General features: G+C 40.4%; 1 protein-coding gene across 1 annotated transcript in view; it reads right to left on the bottom strand.

Moving 5' to 3' along the window:
- Positions 1-488: 488 nt before the first annotated feature.
- Positions 489-18907, bottom strand: part of GARS1 (glycyl-tRNA synthetase 1) — a 40586-nt gene continuing 22167 nt past the window's right edge. Inside the window, exons 11-17 of the mRNA XM_060020681.1 lie at positions 13976-14083; positions 13034-13179; positions 8068-8153; positions 6364-6473; positions 3784-3877; positions 2581-2771; positions 489-998 (exon numbers count right to left, since the gene is read on the bottom strand). Of these exons, the coding sequence (XP_059876664.1) occupies positions 873-998; positions 2581-2771; positions 3784-3877; positions 6364-6473; positions 8068-8153; positions 13034-13179; positions 13976-14083 (861 nt within the window). The 3' untranslated portion in view covers positions 489-872. The remainder of the gene's footprint in view (positions 999-2580; positions 2772-3783; positions 3878-6363; positions 6474-8067; positions 8154-13033; positions 13180-13975; positions 14084-18907) is intronic.

The raw sequence follows: 18907 nt of genomic DNA, 5'->3' as shown, positions 1-18907 counted from the left end.
GAAGATGGGAAGCCAGACAGTCTTGGGTCTGTAAATAAAGAGCTGCTCAAATTGGCACATCCTTGAATTTTTTCCTAACAAATAAACATCTGTGTTCTGAGTGTCCTGTACAAAAACATCATAGAAGTAAAGTCCCTCAAAAGCTGAGCCAAAAAAATACTAGTGATTTCCAGGGCTACCTGGGAAGCCAAGTACGAGCGCGTCTTAAAATTCAAATAGAGGCTTTCTGTCAAGGCACCCCCTCCCGGAGACTCTGTCAGCAGGACAATGGGGTCAGCAGCCCTGACCCCACCCCGGCAAGCCTCCTCCGCACCTCAGCTCCTCCCAGAAGCCGCCCACCCACTCAGAGACTGCTGCCTCTTTGGCACAGTGCATCACCACCTTCTCGGAGAAAGAGAAAGGATAGAAAAGGCAAGTCCACAGACAGATGAGTGGCTGCTTGCAGCTGGGGCTGGGAGGCGCATGAGAGCTCCTTTTGGAGCGACGGAGATGTTCTAAAATTGGAAGGCAGTTACACAGCTCTGTAAATACACTAAACGCCATCAGATTGTAAGCTTCAAACAGGTGAACTTTACGGCTCTCTGAATAAAGTTAACTTTAAAATGTATTAACTGTGTTTAACATTAAGCCGTGAGTGTCTACCCAAAGGTAGGAGAAATAGCTTTGCTGAGAACGCGGAAAGATGAGCAAGCGGATTACAGGTTTGTTCAGAATTCCTTCAGCTTTAATTGTGGGAGTAAGATCAGGCAGCCACTGAGGATAAAATGCAGTCCCCGGGAGGAGATGCAATGCTGTTTTTTTTTTTGTAAAGTGGACATGATGAGAGTTATTCTTTTATTAGCGCAAATGGTCAAAAGTTGCCAAAACTGTCCTCATTCTTCGATTGTCTCTTTTTTCCCAGTTTCTTGACCTTCAAAGAGAGGATATCTGGCCTCCACATCAGCCCACGTGATGCTGCCATTGGCCAGATCGCGAACTACGCTGGGCAGTTCAGAGACCTGGGGTAAAAGGAAAGAGAAGTCCCAGAATCAACCACCTCGATTAGATTGTCCAAAAGAGGATTCACCCTGAACTCAGGAAACTATATAGAGAGCCAAGGCAGTGTCTACACAATGACAGGATCCCTCTACAAACTGGTCCCCATACCATGTTTCTTGTGACTCCCACTGAAGCCTCTTTACCTCCTTCCCAGGCCTGGGTTCAGGCTCTTCTTCCCGCCCAGAACGGTTGCCTGCTCCCTGGATAACTCAATTCTCCCGCACAGCCTTTCCTAATTATTCCAAATCTCTGTGCCACTTGAAGTTACTTCATGTGTGTAAAATTTAACTCTTAAAACTGGGGTCAATCAAGTAACATGAGTGAAGGGAGCTGGGAAACTGGAGAGCTCCCATGAAGGGGGCCAGCCGTTCCTCAGCCAGAACCGAACATTGGCTGCCACACAGCAGGGGTTCTCAGGCTTGAGTAACCATCAGAATCACCCAGAGGGCTTGTTAAACCAGTTCTGCCCGACCTCTCTCTCTCTCCCCCAACCCAGTTTCTGATTTAGTAGGTCTGGGGTGGAGACTTCTCTTTCCTAACAAGTTCCCAGGTGATGCAGGTGCTGCTGGCCCAGGGACCACACTTTGAGAACCCCTGCCCGACGGGAACATCGGTTCAGAGTAGCCAGATCTGGTTCTGTAAAAAGATGAGCCAGAAATCTGTGACCTCTGTAGTAGACTAAAAATTCCCTTGGAAAAAAGCAGTCTTTCACTTATGTTTTCCCTATTACTCTCTGTAACAAGCAGAGCACACGATAGGCACTCTAAATAAAAACCTGCTCAAGATAGTCAGGCGGCTGTCAATTAAAGTGGCCACTCTTTCCTTTCCCTCCTGTACTTTTCCCATCTCCACTGTTCCCTTCCCATCAAGTAAAATTACTGAAACATTATTCACTGTTTTGAATTGATTAATTGAAAAAGTTTATACGTACTCATGTGTACATTTATATAGAAATATAAAGATAAAGCTGTCTAAGCCCCCGAAAGCCTACCAATAAAGCTATGGCAACAACCACCAGGGATCATATTTCCCTTGTCCAAATAAATAACTATAAAAGGGAACCGTGAGAGAATGAGCCCAGAGTGATCTAAATGGCTATAAAATATTAGACAGGGCTTCCCTGGTGGCGCAGTGGTTGAGAGTCCGTCTGCCGATGCAGGGGACGCGGGTTTGTGCCCCGGTCCGGGGGGATCCCACATGCTGCGGGGCGGCTGGGCCCGTGAGCTATGGCCGCTGGGCCTGCGCCTCTGGAGCCTGTGCTCCGCAACGGGAGAGGCCACAACAGTGAGAGGCCCGCGTACCGCAAAAAAAAAAAAAAAAAAAAAAAAAAAAAAAAATATATATATACACACATTAGAGAAGTGTTAATGAATATTTTCATAATTAAGCCAAGGAGGTTTGGAATCTGTGTTCTGATAGTAACTTATAATTAAAATTAAAAAGAAAAAAAAAGGGGAGCATAAACACAACAAAATCCATCTCAAATCAGAAGGAACCAGTACACATTTCTAAGATTAAAAATGCCAAAGAGAAGGCAGCCACCTCTGCTCTTATCTGCCGCATGGAGTCTCGGTCCCGCAGGGTTGCCGTGTGAGGGGCCTTGTTCACTGTATCAAAGTCAATGGTGATGCCGAAAGCCACGCCGATCTCATCAGTCCTGGCGTAGCGTCTTCCGATGGACCCCGAGGAATCGTCTACTTTGTGAGAGATGCCGTGCCGGGTCAAGGCTTCCGCTATCCAAAATAAATTAAGTAAATTAAAAATTTAAAAATGAGAAAGTCCCAATGTCATCTCAATGTCGTACAAGCTCAGGACGCTTATAAAAGGGACTTACACCAAAGAGCAGTAAGTTGCAGTTGCCAAGAGAAAGAAAAATTCCAAAAGTATCATCCCTTGCTGGCGCCCAACCCCTCACTCATACCTACGTCTCATTCAGCTGCAGGGGAACGAGCATCAGACTAGGAGCCAAGGCCAGGAGGCTTGCATGACCCTGAGCAGCTCAGTGAACGCTTCCTGTTTCCCAACTCTGAAATATGTGGGCCACACCAGGTGGCCACTAGGATCCCTTTCAGTGCTGTGGGTCCAGTGGCTGTAGACCCACTGGGGATGTTACCCTCCACTAGGGTTCCCCTGATGAAGCAAGCAGCAGGGTCAACAGGAGAAGCAAGGATGTTTGAAACCTGACTCTTGGGTCCTACGCTGACTCATTCAAATGCAGGAGAAAACATCCCGAGCAAGCATACTCTCTCTCTTAGAAATAAGACCAGATGCTAAAATCCCTTAGATTTAGTCTTCATTCAATATGTATTTTTATTGAAGAAAAGAGACATTTCTGGGGCTTCCCTGGTGGCACAGTGGTTCAGAATCGCCTGCCAATGCAGGGGACACGGGTTCGAGCCCCAGTCCAGGAAGATCCCACATGCCGCAGAGCAACTAAGCCCGTGTGCCACAACTACTGAGCCTGTGCTCTACAGCCCGTGAGCCACAACTACTGAGCCCGTGTGCCTAGAGCCCGTGCTCCACAACAAGAGAAGCCACCGCAGTGAGAAGCCCACGCACCACAATGAAGAGTAGCCCCCGCTCGCCACAACTAGAGAAAGCCCGCGCAGCAATGAAGACACAACACAGCCATAAATAAATAAATAAATAAATAAATTTATATATATAAAACAAAGAGAAACATTTCCTAAAATTCAGTCTACTTGACAGTATTCCCATGGAGATCACCCAACTGGATTTGCTTACATAATTCCTTGACAAACGGCATGAACTCCTGGTTTTGGCTCAGTGGAAGGACGGAACATTTGAATGGAGCGACTACAGCAGGGAAACTGAAGAACTAGATGGTTTGGAAAGAAAGAAATCCAAATACGTTAGTGTATAAAGATCTAAACATTAATGTCCAATCTTCACTGTTAAAATACTAGAAAACATGATATGAAAAAGCAGTGTGACAAAACAGAGAGAGGAGGATATCCAGAACTAGAATCAGAAAGATCTCGTTCTCAGTTCTGAATTTGGACCAACTCAGTGAACTCTCCCTCTCTGGAGCTTAGTTTCTCCATCTAAAAAGTAGACCTCTACCATCTGCTCTGCTTACTTGCCAGGTCTATTGTAAGAAAGTTAAATGACGTAAAGGCATTCTGAAAGCTACCATCTAAGATGGTAATTATTTGGTACCACTTAAAAGCCTTACTTCTTTCCATGGAGATCCCTAAAGAACCTCCTCCCAAATCATCAGAGAAGTAGTGTCAAAAGACAAAATTCCATTCTGTCCTTTAAGAGATTCAGCATAGGTGAAGGCTCTCTGAGCCTTAGTGACTACGTAAAACAGAAAAGCTTAATCAGCTCACAAATGTGTGTCCCAGAGAAATAGTAGAAAACAAACAAGAAAGATGCTCTGTATACCCATAGAAAAGTACAGCCCCCCTAAACTGCTCCTGAAACAGGTTTCAGATTTATTCAGAAATAAAACAAAGATACTCTATTGAAGGCAAACTAGTCTACCATTTGGGGGTGGAAATGAGAGCTGAAGATAGTTCTTAAATAATATCTGTAAAAAAGGTTCACTTGAAGGCAAGAATATGAGACTCAGAATGAATAGGTCCCATTAAAATAATGAATGACACAGGGTCCAGTGTAGCCCCCCCAAAGCCTGATTAATCTTCAATGCCAAGCAATGGTGAATATTCCACTGTAAGTAAACCCTAGACTCTACCAACATAGTACCTGAATCATGGAACACTCAGAATTCTACTCCTCTCCTCCATCTTGTGACAATTTCATTTAATGTGAGAGAGAAGTGGGGACCTGCCTTTATAGAAAATTAATTTTTTTTATCTCACTAGCAATGCTTTTATACCAAATTTACAGGAAGATGGATCGAGGGACTATGTGCTAACAATTTAGAAACATACTTGGCTTCTCACAGCCTAATCAAATTTCTCTCCATGATGAGAATCTCTATGCAATTCATAAAACACTATAACTAATTTATTCTTGCCTAGCCTTTATGAAATTTTTATTAAAACTCTAGTTATATCAATATCATTAGATTCAAAGGAACAGCTAAAAGATTTTTTAAAAAACTTTTCATTAGAAAAATAGCAGGAAAAGCTTGAAGCAAACTTGACTTCTAAAAAGAGCACATTCCGTTAAGTATGACATCATTCCTCAGGAAGAACCATGCCTTATGTTTGCATGTCTGGTGTCCAGCTCAGGTGCTTACTATCTGTTAATGAATGAAAAGCTGCTCCTTAAATGTCAGGAAATGAAGATATAACTTTACGGCAGAGAATAAAAGTAGTTTTATTAGCTACACGTTACCCACGGTACGTCAGACTTTTAAAAATACTGGTGCCAAGAACTCATCAGTCCGTTTTCAAGATGAAACACCCTAGAAAGAACTACATGTCCAACATTGGGTACACACTCAGCTTTAGCTGGTCATGCAGGTAACAATGCTTCTTTCAGTTAATTTGACCTATACAACCTCTCCTCCCTAGCGTTCTTCTTCTGAGTGCCTTTCCTGGAAACCTGAAGCTATAAATTAAAGGAGTATAATTTCCACAGGCAGAGGCGAGGTGAGAAAAGTGAAATTAGCCAGAATGAAGAGATACGTGGTAGGCATGCAGCAGTGATTCAAAAGCATCCGAGCCAAAAGAAAACTTGAGGGAGTGGATGAAAACTTCTTAAAAACATTTATCTTTAGTTAGGCTTGAATGTTAGGAAAGGCTACACCTCACATGCTACTGCCCAATTTATTATCTGTCAATCTCCCACACTGGAATCACCTGGGGTTCTTATTTAAAAAAGAACCAAAAAACCAGATCCCTGAGTCTCAGACCTAGTGAGAATCAGTATCTCTGGAATAGAACCTAGAAATTTACATCTTTTACCCCCAACAAACCCCAGACTATTTCATGCAATTTGAGAAGGTTCCTTTCAATGCTTTACCAATGTATAAATACAGTTTTTTGGTTTGACCAAATTCTATGAATTATCTCCTCCTTCCCAATTTTCTGAAAACACGAGCATATCCAGAAAGTACCATTCCTTCCATTGATGCAATACAGACAGTTCTCCCAAAGTAATATGTTCTGTCTCAGAACTCAAATGCAACTAAAACAATGGCATCTAGAATAACCTACACATCCAAGCTCAAATGAGATAAAAAAGTGCTTTGCTTTGTAAACAGTTAAGCAAAGGTGTTAACATTACAGTAAATAACAACTGATTGTTTCAGAGTTGTCTTAACATCACTCAGTAAATGTTGTTCTCTGACACTGTAAGAGAACAAACAGTACACTGTACGTGACAACTCACCGTTCTCTGTTCATCTCCCTCGCGTATTTGGAATGTATGTTCAAATACTGTATACATGATCCTACCCAGGCCAAATGAGGGTTCGATTACACTCGGAACAACTTCTTCCACTGCAAGAGAGAGAGAAATTCAATAACACTCTCTCAAACCTCACATAATGCATTTCAGGTCCTCTCTAAACAATTCTTACTGGCCCTAAAAATATTTCTATTCTAGATAGATGGTGATCGACCTTGTACATCAGGACAAAGAAATCAGAACCATCCTAAAAACTATTTCCTGGTAGAAAACACAGTGCCTTTAAAGAGAAAACCGGAGTGAAAATTTTTTTACCAAATTTAATTTTGTTTATACAGCATAAAAATGAAACAAGATACCAGGGTATTCCTTCCCCAGTTGGTAAGCTATGAACAACAGCTACCACACTCTATCATCTGCCTCGGCTATGCAGAAAGCATTAAAACTCTAGAGTATCTGTAAGACTTCGTTAGAATTAAAAAATCTACCACCACAGCTGGCAAAATTAACAAAAACAACTCCTACGTACAACAAGTGTCATTGATTTGTGTTTTACTCTTTATCTTGCTATCTGGATGAGAACTCCTTAAGAGAGCCAAGTTACTGCCATCGTATTTCCAAGGTTCTGGGGTCAGGAGCCCTTCAGAGAAGAGTTGGCTCAGGGACCAGCACTCAATCCAATACATTTACGTGGGGCGCCACGGCTCTTCCCATGGGTGAGGCTATGCCTGTGGTATACACAGGAACTGTCTTCATTGTTACTTATTATTCAGAAAGGAAGCATGGCTAAGCACTATCCAGGTCTAAGGTAACTGACCCTAACCTTGGAGAATTTATGTTTCAAGAGAAATGAGATAATTGGAACCAAAAACTTACACATGAGAATAACATTTCAGAAATATGATCAAGGCATTTCCCGCCCATCCTTTCCTGGCATCCAAGCAATGGTGAAGTACAGCTCTGAGCCAGCTGCCAGGATAGTGGCTAAAAAGCCCCAGAGCAAGAAGAAGGATCCCCTGCTTCCTCCTATCACTTTTCAGACTCCTTTTACAGCTCATTGCAGCCTGGTGACAACGATGCAGGCCAAACACAAATGGAAAAGGAGGCCTGCTTGCTCCATGGGCAGTAGCATCTCAAATACCCACTACTCTTAGTTTCCAGAAGCTTCAATTCAGCCAGTTAACCACAAGCATCCTTCGTATATTCTCCAAAATAGTCATTTCCCAATTCATGGAATTTGTTCTACCAAAAATAATCATCTCCTCGGCTTTTAAAAAAGCATGAAAGATCACTAATCTAAACTACTTTTAACAATTTGCTAAAATAGACAGAAGGGATGAGTTCTCTCTTTTGCTTAAGAAACAAAAGGACTTTTCCTTAAAGTGAGAAAAGAAAAAAAAAGATGTTTTTAATCAAAGAGATATTCTTCATATGTACCTCAGGTCACACAGGAAACATAAAGGTGGCATTATAAATTATTCTTCAGTATGAGTACAATTATGTTTTTTTTAAAAAAAAACCTGAGATAATACCTTGAACATATGCATCAAATTTAGGGTTATAGCATTAAGGATTTTTCTTCTTCAAATTTTCCATAAAATGGTTATGCTATGAAACTTAAAAAAACAAAATGCCTTTAAGGAGTAATGATTTTTGTTTGTTCCTTAATTATTTTTACAAATTTACCATGTAGTGTTTTCTGGAACCTCTTCACAATGACCATGTCTTTTGTCAACTGAAATGTTTTCCCTTCAGTTTCAATAGTAAATTCCCTGCAAAGAAACAAGGCACATTACATATTGGTGAAAACACATATCCTATGCCTTAGTTTAAAGAAGTTATACAGACTGCTAAACTGTTTTTCATTTTAAGTGTAATACAACTTGGTCAACAATCCAGATATAATAGCTGAAGTCAAATTTAAATTAGTTCATAAGGAATACCAAATTAATTATTCTAACAACGGCACCAAACAGTATTTGGGGAGGCACCCAAAAATGTGGTTAGTCTTATAAAATTCCACAAGTGACTTATGACCAATTCTTTTGGTTTTGAGATCAAGGTAAAACCAAAGAAAAATTTTTTAAAATTCAGTTTTAGAATAATTACAATAAATTTGTCAAAAACAGGCCTGCTGGCAAAAAGACCACTGTTCTCACTACTGTCCCAACAAATGTAAAAATGACCAACTTGTCATCTTACAGAAAGAAATTTTAAAACTCCCACACTATTTCCAAAATAAACTTTGACACTTACGTTGATGAAGATCAGCTTAAAACAAATTTAATGATTCTGCTTGACATGTCAATATAAAATACTATCCCCACAAAAATTACTGCCTGCATGCCATATGTTCACATCCTGAGATACGCCCATTCCATTTCAGGTTATAAGAATTCACCTTGGGACTTGCCTGGTGGTGCAGTGGTTAAGAATCTGCCTGCCAATGCAGGGGACCCCACGGGTTCAAGCCCTGGTCCGGGAAGATCCCACATGCCGTGGAGCAACTAAGTCCGTGCGCCACAACTACTGAGCCTGCGCTCTAGAGCCCGTGAGCCACAACTACTGAGCCCACGTGCTGCAACTACTGAAGCCCGCGCGCCTAAAGCCCGTGCACTGCAACAAAAGAAGCCACTGCAATAAGAAGCCCGCGTGCCACAACTAGAGAAAGCCCGCACACAGCAATGAAGACCCAACGCAACCAAAAATAAAAAAATTTTTTAAAAAAAAAATTCACCTTTATAAAGCACTTCGTGTAATACCTGTATTTCAGCTTATGAAGTATTTCCTCACATTATGAAGATCAATTTGGATGTGTCTCATCTCACAAGCAGCTCAGGGCAGGGAAAAGAGTGCCCTCATGTGGTTGTCCTTGAAGCTGTATGGCTGATACATGGTACACTGCGTTTTGCTAGTTTCCTGCAGTGATAATCTCATGCATCATATGAATGGTTTTCATTGATTGCCTCCACTTTTACTATTCTGTCTGAAGTCTGTGCACACATGCATTAAAGACTCCATATAAACAGTATCATATATATTGTCTCTGTGAGCACAATCTAAGTGTAGAGTAGGTAACAATTATAAAAAAGCTGAAATTAGCAAGGAGATAGCCATTATTTGAGAATAATTTTTTAAAACCTGTCTTGTTTGCAGATAATGATATCTGCTAGTAACCTATGTTTACTTTATTGGCATTTGATGTTATTTTAGCATAAACAGACATTAATTCTGGGAGACCAGAAATGTTTTAAAATTTCTTGTAAATTTTATCTGCAACTTACAAGAGTTCATCTTATGATAGTTCTTTTGACAAATACCCATACACATGCAACCACCATCGCCGCAAATGTTCCCCTAAGTCCCTTCTCCTTCAATCCCCTTCACTGTTTCTATCGCTATAAACTAGATTTGTCTTTCCTAGAATTTGGCGTATAATCCTTTGTGTAAAAAGGGTTTGGCAAAATTTCTGTGTATGAAATAGGGTTTGCAGGCCATATGCAGACTCTCATACTCTGTTTTTTTAAACAATGCTTTGAAAATGCAAGTCATTGTTAGCTAGATAGTGGTACAAAAAACAATATGAAAGATGTTTCAAGTGTACTTAAAATGTATACTCTTTGGTTATCAGGTATTCTATAAATGGTGAGTAAGTTGATTAACAGTATTTATATCTTCAAATTCCTATTGATTCTTTTTTGTCTACTTGCTCTACTGATCACTGAGACAGGGGTGTAGAAATCGCCAACTGTGATGGTAGATTTGTCTAACTTTCCTTTCAGTTCTGTTAAGTTTGCTTTATATATTTTGAGGTTGTTTTTAGTGGCATACAAGGTTAGAGGTGATGTGCCTTCTTGATGAATTGATCCCTTTACCATTATGAAATGCAACCTGGTAATTCTCCTTGTTGTGAAGTTTACTTTGCCTGATGTTAATAAGCCACTCCACCTTCTTGATTAATGTTTGTATGGGAAATAGTTTAAAATTCTTTTCCTTTTAAGCCTATTTGTGTACAGGCATACCTTGTTTTATTGTGCTTCACTGATACCGCATTTTTTGCAAATTGAAGGTTTATGGCCACCCAGCATTGATAAATCTCTCAGTGCTATTTCTCCAACAGCATGTGCTCACTTCATGTCTCTGAGTCATATTTTGGTAATTCTCACAAAATTTCAAACTTTTTCATCATTATTATATTTGTTATGGTGATCTATGATCAGTGGTCTTTGACGTCACTAAAGATTTCAACTTGCTGAAGGCTCAGATGGTCGTTAGCATTTTTCAGAAATGAAGTATTTTTCAATTAAGGTATGTACATTGGTTTTTATTTTTTATTCTTTTGGCCACGCCGCATGGCATTTGGGATCTTAGTTCCCTGACCAGGGATCAAGCCCATGCTCCCTGCAGTGGAAGCATGGAGCCCTAATCACGGGACCACCAGGGAATTCCCTATTTTTTTTTTTTTTTCCCTGTACGCGGGCCTCTCACTGTTGTGGCCTCTCCCGTTGCGGAGCACAGGCTCCGGATGCACAGGCTCAGCGGCCATGGCTCACGGGCCCAGCCGCTCCGCGGCACGTGGGATCCTCCCGGACCGGGGCACAAACCCGTGTCCCCTGCATCGGCAGGCGGACTCTCAACCACTGCGCCAACAGGGAAGCCCCCTATTTTAAAAATATAACGGTTATTGCACACTTGATAGAGTAGGTTACAGTGTAAACATAAATTTTACATGCACTGGGAAACCAAAAAAATTTTGTGTGACTCACTTTATTGCAACATTCACTTTATTGCAGTGGTCTGGAACTGAACCCACAATATGTCCGAGGTATGCCCGTATATGACAGCTACAGCCAGTTTCCTGGAAACAGCATTTAACTGGGTCTCGAATCTTTTAACCAGTTTGACAGTTAAAAGCTATTAATTTGAGTGTTTACATCATTATATTTAATATAACTATCAATATTGTTGAGTTGAAATCTACCATTTCCCGAGTTATTTTCTATTGGTCTCATCTGTTCGTGGTTCATTTTTCCTCTTCTCCTGTCTTTTTCTGGAGCATTTTTTATTATTCTATTTTAGCCCTCTCATTGGGTTATTAGTTATATCCCTTTGGTTTCTGTGTGTTTTATCCAGGCAATTGCTCTGGAGTTTACGGTATGTCCTTTTCTAAACTTACCATGGTGTATGTACCTCCACACGTAATGTACACACCTCAAAACAGTATACATGTTCTTACGTATTCCCAAGTCTTCGCTCCCATCCTTTGGGCTACTGATGTCATACATTTTACTTCTACACATTATAAATTTCACAATACATTGTTATTGTTTTTGCTTTAAACAACCCATTATCTTTTAAAGAAATTCAGAGATGTCATTTTAAAGAAATGAAAGAAAACGTTACTCATATTCACCCACATATTTATTATTTCTAGAGCTCTTAATTTCTTTGGGTACCTCTAAATTTCCACACTTCTGCCTGAAGGACTTTCTTTAACATTTCTTGCAGTGTAGGTCTGGCTGGCAATGTATCCTCTTGAGTTTTTGTCTGAAAATATTTTCTCTTCATTTTTGAAAGATATTTTTGCTGGGTATACGGCTTTTGTCTGTAAGCACTTAAAAAGATTTCATTCTATTGTATTGTGGGTAGGTACACACAATTTCATTTGAGATACTGCCTCTAGATGTTCTATTTGGTTCTTTTTTACATATACATTCCCATTTCTCTCCTCATATGTTCATTTTTTCTCTTAACGTCCTTGAGCGCAGGAAGCATATTTATAGTAACTGTTGTTTTTTTAAAATTTATTTCTTTTTGGCTGTGTTGGGTCTTTGTTGCTACGGGTTGGCTTTCTCTAGTTGCGGCGAGCGGGGGCTACTCTTCGCTGTGGTGCGCGTTCTTCTCATTGTAGTGGCTTCTCTTGTTGTGGAGCACAGGTTCTAGGTGCACAGGCTTTAGTAGTTGTGGCACGAGGGCTCAATAGTTGTGGCTCACAGGCTTACTTGCTCCGCGGCATGTGGGATCTTCCCGGACCAGGGGTCGAACCCGTCTCCCCTGCACTGGCAGGCGGATTCTCAACAACTGTGCCACCAGGGAAGCCCCTATAATAACTGTTTTAACATCCTTCTGTATTACTTTCATCACGTTTGTCATTTCTGGGTGTTTCTTTTGACTGATTTTTCTCCTCTTTATGAGTCATATTTTCATGCTTTTTCATATGTCTAGAAATTTTTTATTGTTTGCCAGACACAGTAAATTTTACATTGTTTAGTGATGGATTTTGTTGAATTCCTTTAAAGATTCTTCTCTATCATTTTTACATTTATACTTACAACAATTACACAGACGACTCCAAAGTTCAAAAAAAGAGCACTGACTTAAGAGATAGATGTAGTTTCTAATTACCTTGGATAAGTCTCCTCCTCTAAGAAAGTTATTGGGGAAAAAACAAAATCTTTATAGTCCATATCAAGTCTATTTCCAGGCCATAATGCCAAAATCTAGACAAACACAGTCCTTTAAATGTAGCCAAGAGATAGTACTTACCTGCAAAACATTTCTAAAGAAACTCATCTCACCCTAACTTTCAAAACCTGGCGGAGAAGACATAGCTGACTGGAGCCCATGTAAAAGTACGCATCTTAAACCTTACCCTTTTTCATTCAGTAGTTTCTCCATTTCTGTAATGTAACACTCATCACAAACGGCAAGGTACTCCATCACCAGCTTTGCATCCTTCTTATATGCCTTGCCAATTGCTCCCTTATTAGGTTCAAACTGAACAACATTGACTGTTTTGTATGAAGTAGTCAAGGAATACAAAACTACAGAACTGCCTTCGTATTTCGGGAAATGATCTTGAGGACAAGCCATCATCGACTTAAAACAGCTATCAGTTCCCTATTGGTGTCCGAGATCCTCTATATGCTGATTTCCAGTGCAAGATGAAACAACCACCCACAGAATCATTCAGATAAACCTCAGTCAAAATAAGTAAACATCATCAAGAAAGATTTTTTCAAAGTTACAGTGAGATAAAGGGATATTATCTAATCAGCAGTATAACCCAATACATAGCCTAATAACCTCTGAAAACAATTCATTCATTTCTCAAATATCTCAACATGACAGGATCTATTTCCTGTCACTGGCCTAGCCCTTAGATCAGCTCACAATCTCACTGGCTTGTAAAAGAAGAAAATTTCTCCTTTGATGATCTACAGATCAAGTGAACTAAATTATTTCATCTACCATAAAAGGCACTCATCTTTTAATAGAGAAAGTATTCACCAGGCACCCTTTAATTAAAGAGCATGTATGTAGATGAAGGTGTGGGAAATGGCTGAGAAAAACTGGTCAACATCCTGAAAGACATACAGAGCATTTTTCTTTCAAGGACCAGACACTGAGCGGGCACATGTCAGATTACAAGTAAAGAGAATAGGAAAGGAGCAATGAGATGGGTAAAATAATAGGTTTAAATAGTGCACAAACATCTCAGTTTATCCACAGAACAAGGTATAGACTTGGACTTATCCATTTCCAAGATGTTTACACTGTAGTCCTGAGCTGCTGAAGTGACCAGAAAGGATATGGGCTCTTTCAGAGGCTTCTCAGCTACGAGTGGGACTTTGGTGGCTCTCGCATGACAAGAAAGGTCATAACAGGAACGGTCAGCACATCCGACAATCTCAATCCAGCCCTAAGAAGACATAATAGAGAAAAACATTTGTAAGTCACACAAGGTTCATTCACAAATGCATGCGGACTATAGGTAACTCTTTCACATACTCAAGAATAATTCAATTACAGAATCTTCACTCAACTTTTATAAACGTTTGAAATGGGAATAGTTTTATACATCGGGTAGTAACACCCTTACAAAATATAATTCACACATGTACACAAAGTAGTCTTTTCATTTTCTGGACAGAAATATTTTGCCATATTGTGAATGTGGGGTAAACTAATATTTTCTAGGATTTAGTTATGGAAATAAAATGTGAACCAAGACAAAACTGGCAGCAGATCTGTTTCCAATTTGTGACCAGGATTCAAAATGAATCTGGCAAAATCCGCTAGGGCAACACTGTGTTACATACGGGGCTTTAGCATCCATGGATTTTGGCAAACTTGCAGGGGGGTTCCTGGATAACGATCCCCGACAGATACCGAGGGACCACTGTAATGGTTCTTCCCCCCTCACACTCATACATTTATGTTGTTAAAACTCTGGCTCAAATCAAAGAAGTAAAACCTGCAAAGTCATTCTTCTCTGTGCATTTTTAAGAACTGCCAAAGAGAAGGGCATGGCTGTTTCGGAAGAGCCCTACACCAGGCAAGTAAATCACATCCCTGGCCAGAATTCGACCTCCTGAATTCCACAGAGCGCACAAACAGCACATTCCCAGAGACTTCCTAGCGCCACACACACGAAGGGTTGAGGGGTCAACCAAGATCCTTTTTGTGAGTCCACACAGAACATATGCACCCACAAATCTAAACCTGGTGCTCACCTCAAAAAAAGGTTTGTGGAGAAGGAAAACAGGAAGAAAAACTTTCCTGATCTTTTAAAAGCATGGAAGATAGTTAAGAGGAGGAAGTACTTCACCAGTCTTTACCACAGATAACAACAGTTCATGGGTTAGTGACCCCATTAGCCACCTGAAAATCCCTTTAGGGTTCAGAGACCAACACAGGTGACAAAAAATAAGGTCAACAGCAGCAGGTGGGAAGGCAAGGATTCACCAAGGGGATTAGCAACGTGAGAAGAGGAGATATTACAACAGAAATCATGACATTACAATAAAAGAGCAGCAGAAATAAGAACATGCTATTATGATGCTGTGGTGATGGTAAGTCTGAACATAGGTGACAAAGTTACGAAGGACAACACGTGTGCGGGGAAATCCGTTGGGAGTTCGTTATATCACAGCATGCCCCGCACCTACGTCACTCAGGTTCATAACTCTTCGCCAGAAGACTCTTATGAGAAATTACAAAGAAAACAATATAGTGTGTAATGCATTTTTCTGAACCATTAAAAAGGAAAGAGGGGCTTCCCTGGTGGCGCAGTGGTTGAGAATCTGCCTGCCAATGCAGGGGACACGGGTTCGAGCCCTGGTCTGGGAAGATTCCACATGCCGCAGAGCAACTGGGCCCGTGAGCCACAACTACTGAGCCTGCGCGTCTGGAGCCTGTGCTCCGCAACAAGAGAGGCCGAGATAGTAAGAGGCCCGCACACCGCGATGAAGAGTGGCCCCCGCTCACCGCAACTAGAGAAAGCCCTCGCACAGAAACGAAGACCCAACACAGCCAAAAATAAATAAATAAATTAAAAAACAAAAAAAAAAAGGAAAGAAAGGTAGTTCTCTGGTGGCCTAGTGGTTAGGATTCTGGGCTTTCACTGCTGGGGCCCGGGTTCAATCCCTGGTTGAGGAACTGAGATCCCTCAAGCCACGCTGCGTGGCCCCCCCCCGCAAAATTTTTAATTAAAAAAAAAAAGGAAAGAAAAAGAAAAATAATAGATTACGATGCATCACAAGAAGGAGGAAATGAATAGAGTGCTAACGCATCCCATCAGCCTTGAAGGGTAAATAGAATGGACAGAGGACAGATGCTCAAAGAGGAAAAAGGAACTTTTTCTATATTGCTATTTCACTGTTTTATTGACTTTCTGCCTCTAAAAAGTTTTGAAAAAACTGTTAAGTAGATTCTGAAGGGTGTACTTAAGTGTTAACACCCAATAATACAGCCAGCCCTCTGTATCTGTGGGCTCCGCATCTGCGAATTCAACCAACTGTGAATGAAACATACTCAGAAAAAAAAATTCCGGGAAGTTCCAAAAAGCAAAACCTAAATTTGCTGCGAATCTGGCAACTACTGGTATAGCATTTACATTGTGTTCGGTATTATAAGTAACCTAAAGATGATTTAAAGTATACGGGAGGATGTGCATAGGGTCTATGCAGATACTAAGCCATTTTATATAAGAGACTTGAGCATCCAGGATTTTGGTGTCCGTGGGGATTGTGGAACCAAGCCTCAGCAGACACCAAGGGATGACGGTATTCCCTCTGTATGAAGTGTCTACTGCCCTCAAAACTTGGCATCAGATAGCTGTAGTAAACACACAGCTAAGCCGGCCACAAATGTGGGCATTTGTGCTCAATTCAGTTTCCTACCCAACAAAAGAAAACTCAGTGAAGAACAGGTACTGTTTCGGTCACAGAATAAAACTTAATAACAGCATTTACTACCACAGGGGTGGCAGGTTCCACTTCTTGTTAACGCCTAAGTTACTTTTCAAAAGCAAAGTGTTTTCAAAAATTCTTAAGAACCTGTTATTTGAATAAGAACAAAAGAGGTAAAAAGCTTAGTCAAGTAGATATCTAGTTAGTCCTTCTCATGAATACTTACTTTTGCCTTTAATCAAAAGAGTTTGGGAAAATTCAACCATCACAACTACTAAGTTTTCCAAGCACAAGCTACCACATGGGGTATTTCAAATAAAGAGGCAAATATAAAACTCATATAAGCTCAGAAACCCCAACACTTAACAACAACAAAAAAACAGGAATTAAAGAAATAAGCTTAAAAACATGTAACTGGATCATTTGACAGTCACTAAAGATGTCAACTAGTATATCTATGCCCTTAAACATATAAACGTGCTCATTATCATTTACTAAAGATGTCAATGAACATATTTATGTACTGAAAGGTGACACTACAAAAACACGCCTAAGAATGGTAGACAACAACTTTGGGATCGTGGTTACCTCTGAGCAGAGAGAGGAAAAGGGTGGAACGTTAGCTATATCAGTAACTTTTTTATTAAAAAAATAAAATATGAAGCACACAAAAAGAAAATAGTAAAGGCTTTAAAGGAGTTCTCCCCTCTCCTTCGAAGTCCGTTACTTCGGAGCTTCCGGTTTTGTTTTAGTCCAGTCTTCCAATGACCTTACACAAAACACTGTAGCCTAATCTCAAAGCTAGGCCCACATTTCTGTTTTTAAATTTTTTTCTTAATTCTTTTAGATTTAGGTATAATTAACATATAAGATTGTATTAGTTTCAGGTGTACAGCATAATGATTCGATATTTGTATATACTGCAAAATGATCACCACAGTAAGTCTAGGTAACATCCGTCACCACACACAGTTACAATTTTTTTTTTCTTGTGATGAGAACTTTTAAGACCTACTCTCTAAGCAAATTTCAAATATATAATACAGTACTATTAACTATAGTGACCATGCTGTACATTACATCCTCAGGACTTACTAGGCTCACATTTTCTGATCTCTCATCCTTGAGGGTTTGGCCACAGCTCACAGTGACACTCAGGAAAGGATGAGCAGGAATGCAGTAAGGTTTATGAAAGCAGTGTAGCACAATGGTTAAGAGCAGGGGCCTGGAGTCAGATAGCCCTGGCTCACATCCCAGCTCCACCACTCACTAGCTGTGAGACTCGGGCAAATTACCTAACCTCTCAGCACTTCAGTTTCCTCAGAAATAGGACCAATGTACAGAATCACTGTGAGGATTACATAAGATGATAATACACTTAGAACGGTATACAGCCCTTAACAGTTCCAAATATTAAATGAACAAACAAATGAAACGTAGATTCAGAATCTAAATTGAGATAGCAAGAATTTGTGTCCAGGACTTCCCTGGTGGCACAGTGGTTAAGAATCTGCCTGCCAACACAGGGGACACGGGTTTGAGCCCTGGTCTGGGAAGATCCCACACACCACGGAGCAACTAAGCCCGTGTGCCACAACTACTGTGTCTGAACTCTAGAGCCTGTGAGCCACAACTACTGAGCCCACATGCCAAAACTACTGAAGCCTGCGCGCGTAGAGCCTCTGCTCCGCAACAAGAGAAGCCACCGCAATGAGAAGCCTGCGCACTGCAATGAAGAGTAGCCCCCGCTCGCCGCAACTAGAGAAAAGCCCGCGCACAGCAACGAAGACCCAACGCAGCCAATAAATAAATAAATAAACAAATAAATAAATAAAATAAAAAATAAATCTATTAAAAAAAAGACTTTGTGTCCAGTTTGGCTTGAAATCTTCTTATACAAAACAGAAAATAGTTTATTGGCTTAATTTGAAAATGAAAAGAAATTCCAGAAAATGGAATACATTTTGAAGTTAATGATCACCTACAATCCAAAAATAATTACCACTATCATTTTAGCATATGTCAAGTAAGCTTGTGAAGAAAGTAAAGTAACAAGAAAAACCTAACAGATTCTTTCCTAATTCCACAAAGGAAAGAGAACATGTTAAAAACAATATCAGTAACAGCCACTACAGGTATATGCATATCATTATGCATGTACACATGTTTATATGTTTGTAAAGCATATAAAATTATCTTGAATAGGGGTTGACAAACCAAGGCTCATAGGCTAAGAATGGTTTTTAGATTTTTAAAGGGTTGTTAAACGAAAACAAAACCAGAAAACAAAACCCCCCAACCAAGAAGAGAGGCAACAGAGATCCACAAAGCCT

The sequence above is a fragment of the Delphinus delphis genome, chromosome 9, assembly GCF_949987515.2.
Source record: "Delphinus delphis chromosome 9, mDelDel1.2, whole genome shotgun sequence".
NCBI classification, from domain to species: Eukaryota; Metazoa; Chordata; class Mammalia; order Artiodactyla; family Delphinidae; genus Delphinus; species Delphinus delphis.
The sequence above is the reverse complement of the archived record's forward strand: the minus strand, read 5'-3'. Positions and strand labels throughout refer to the sequence as shown.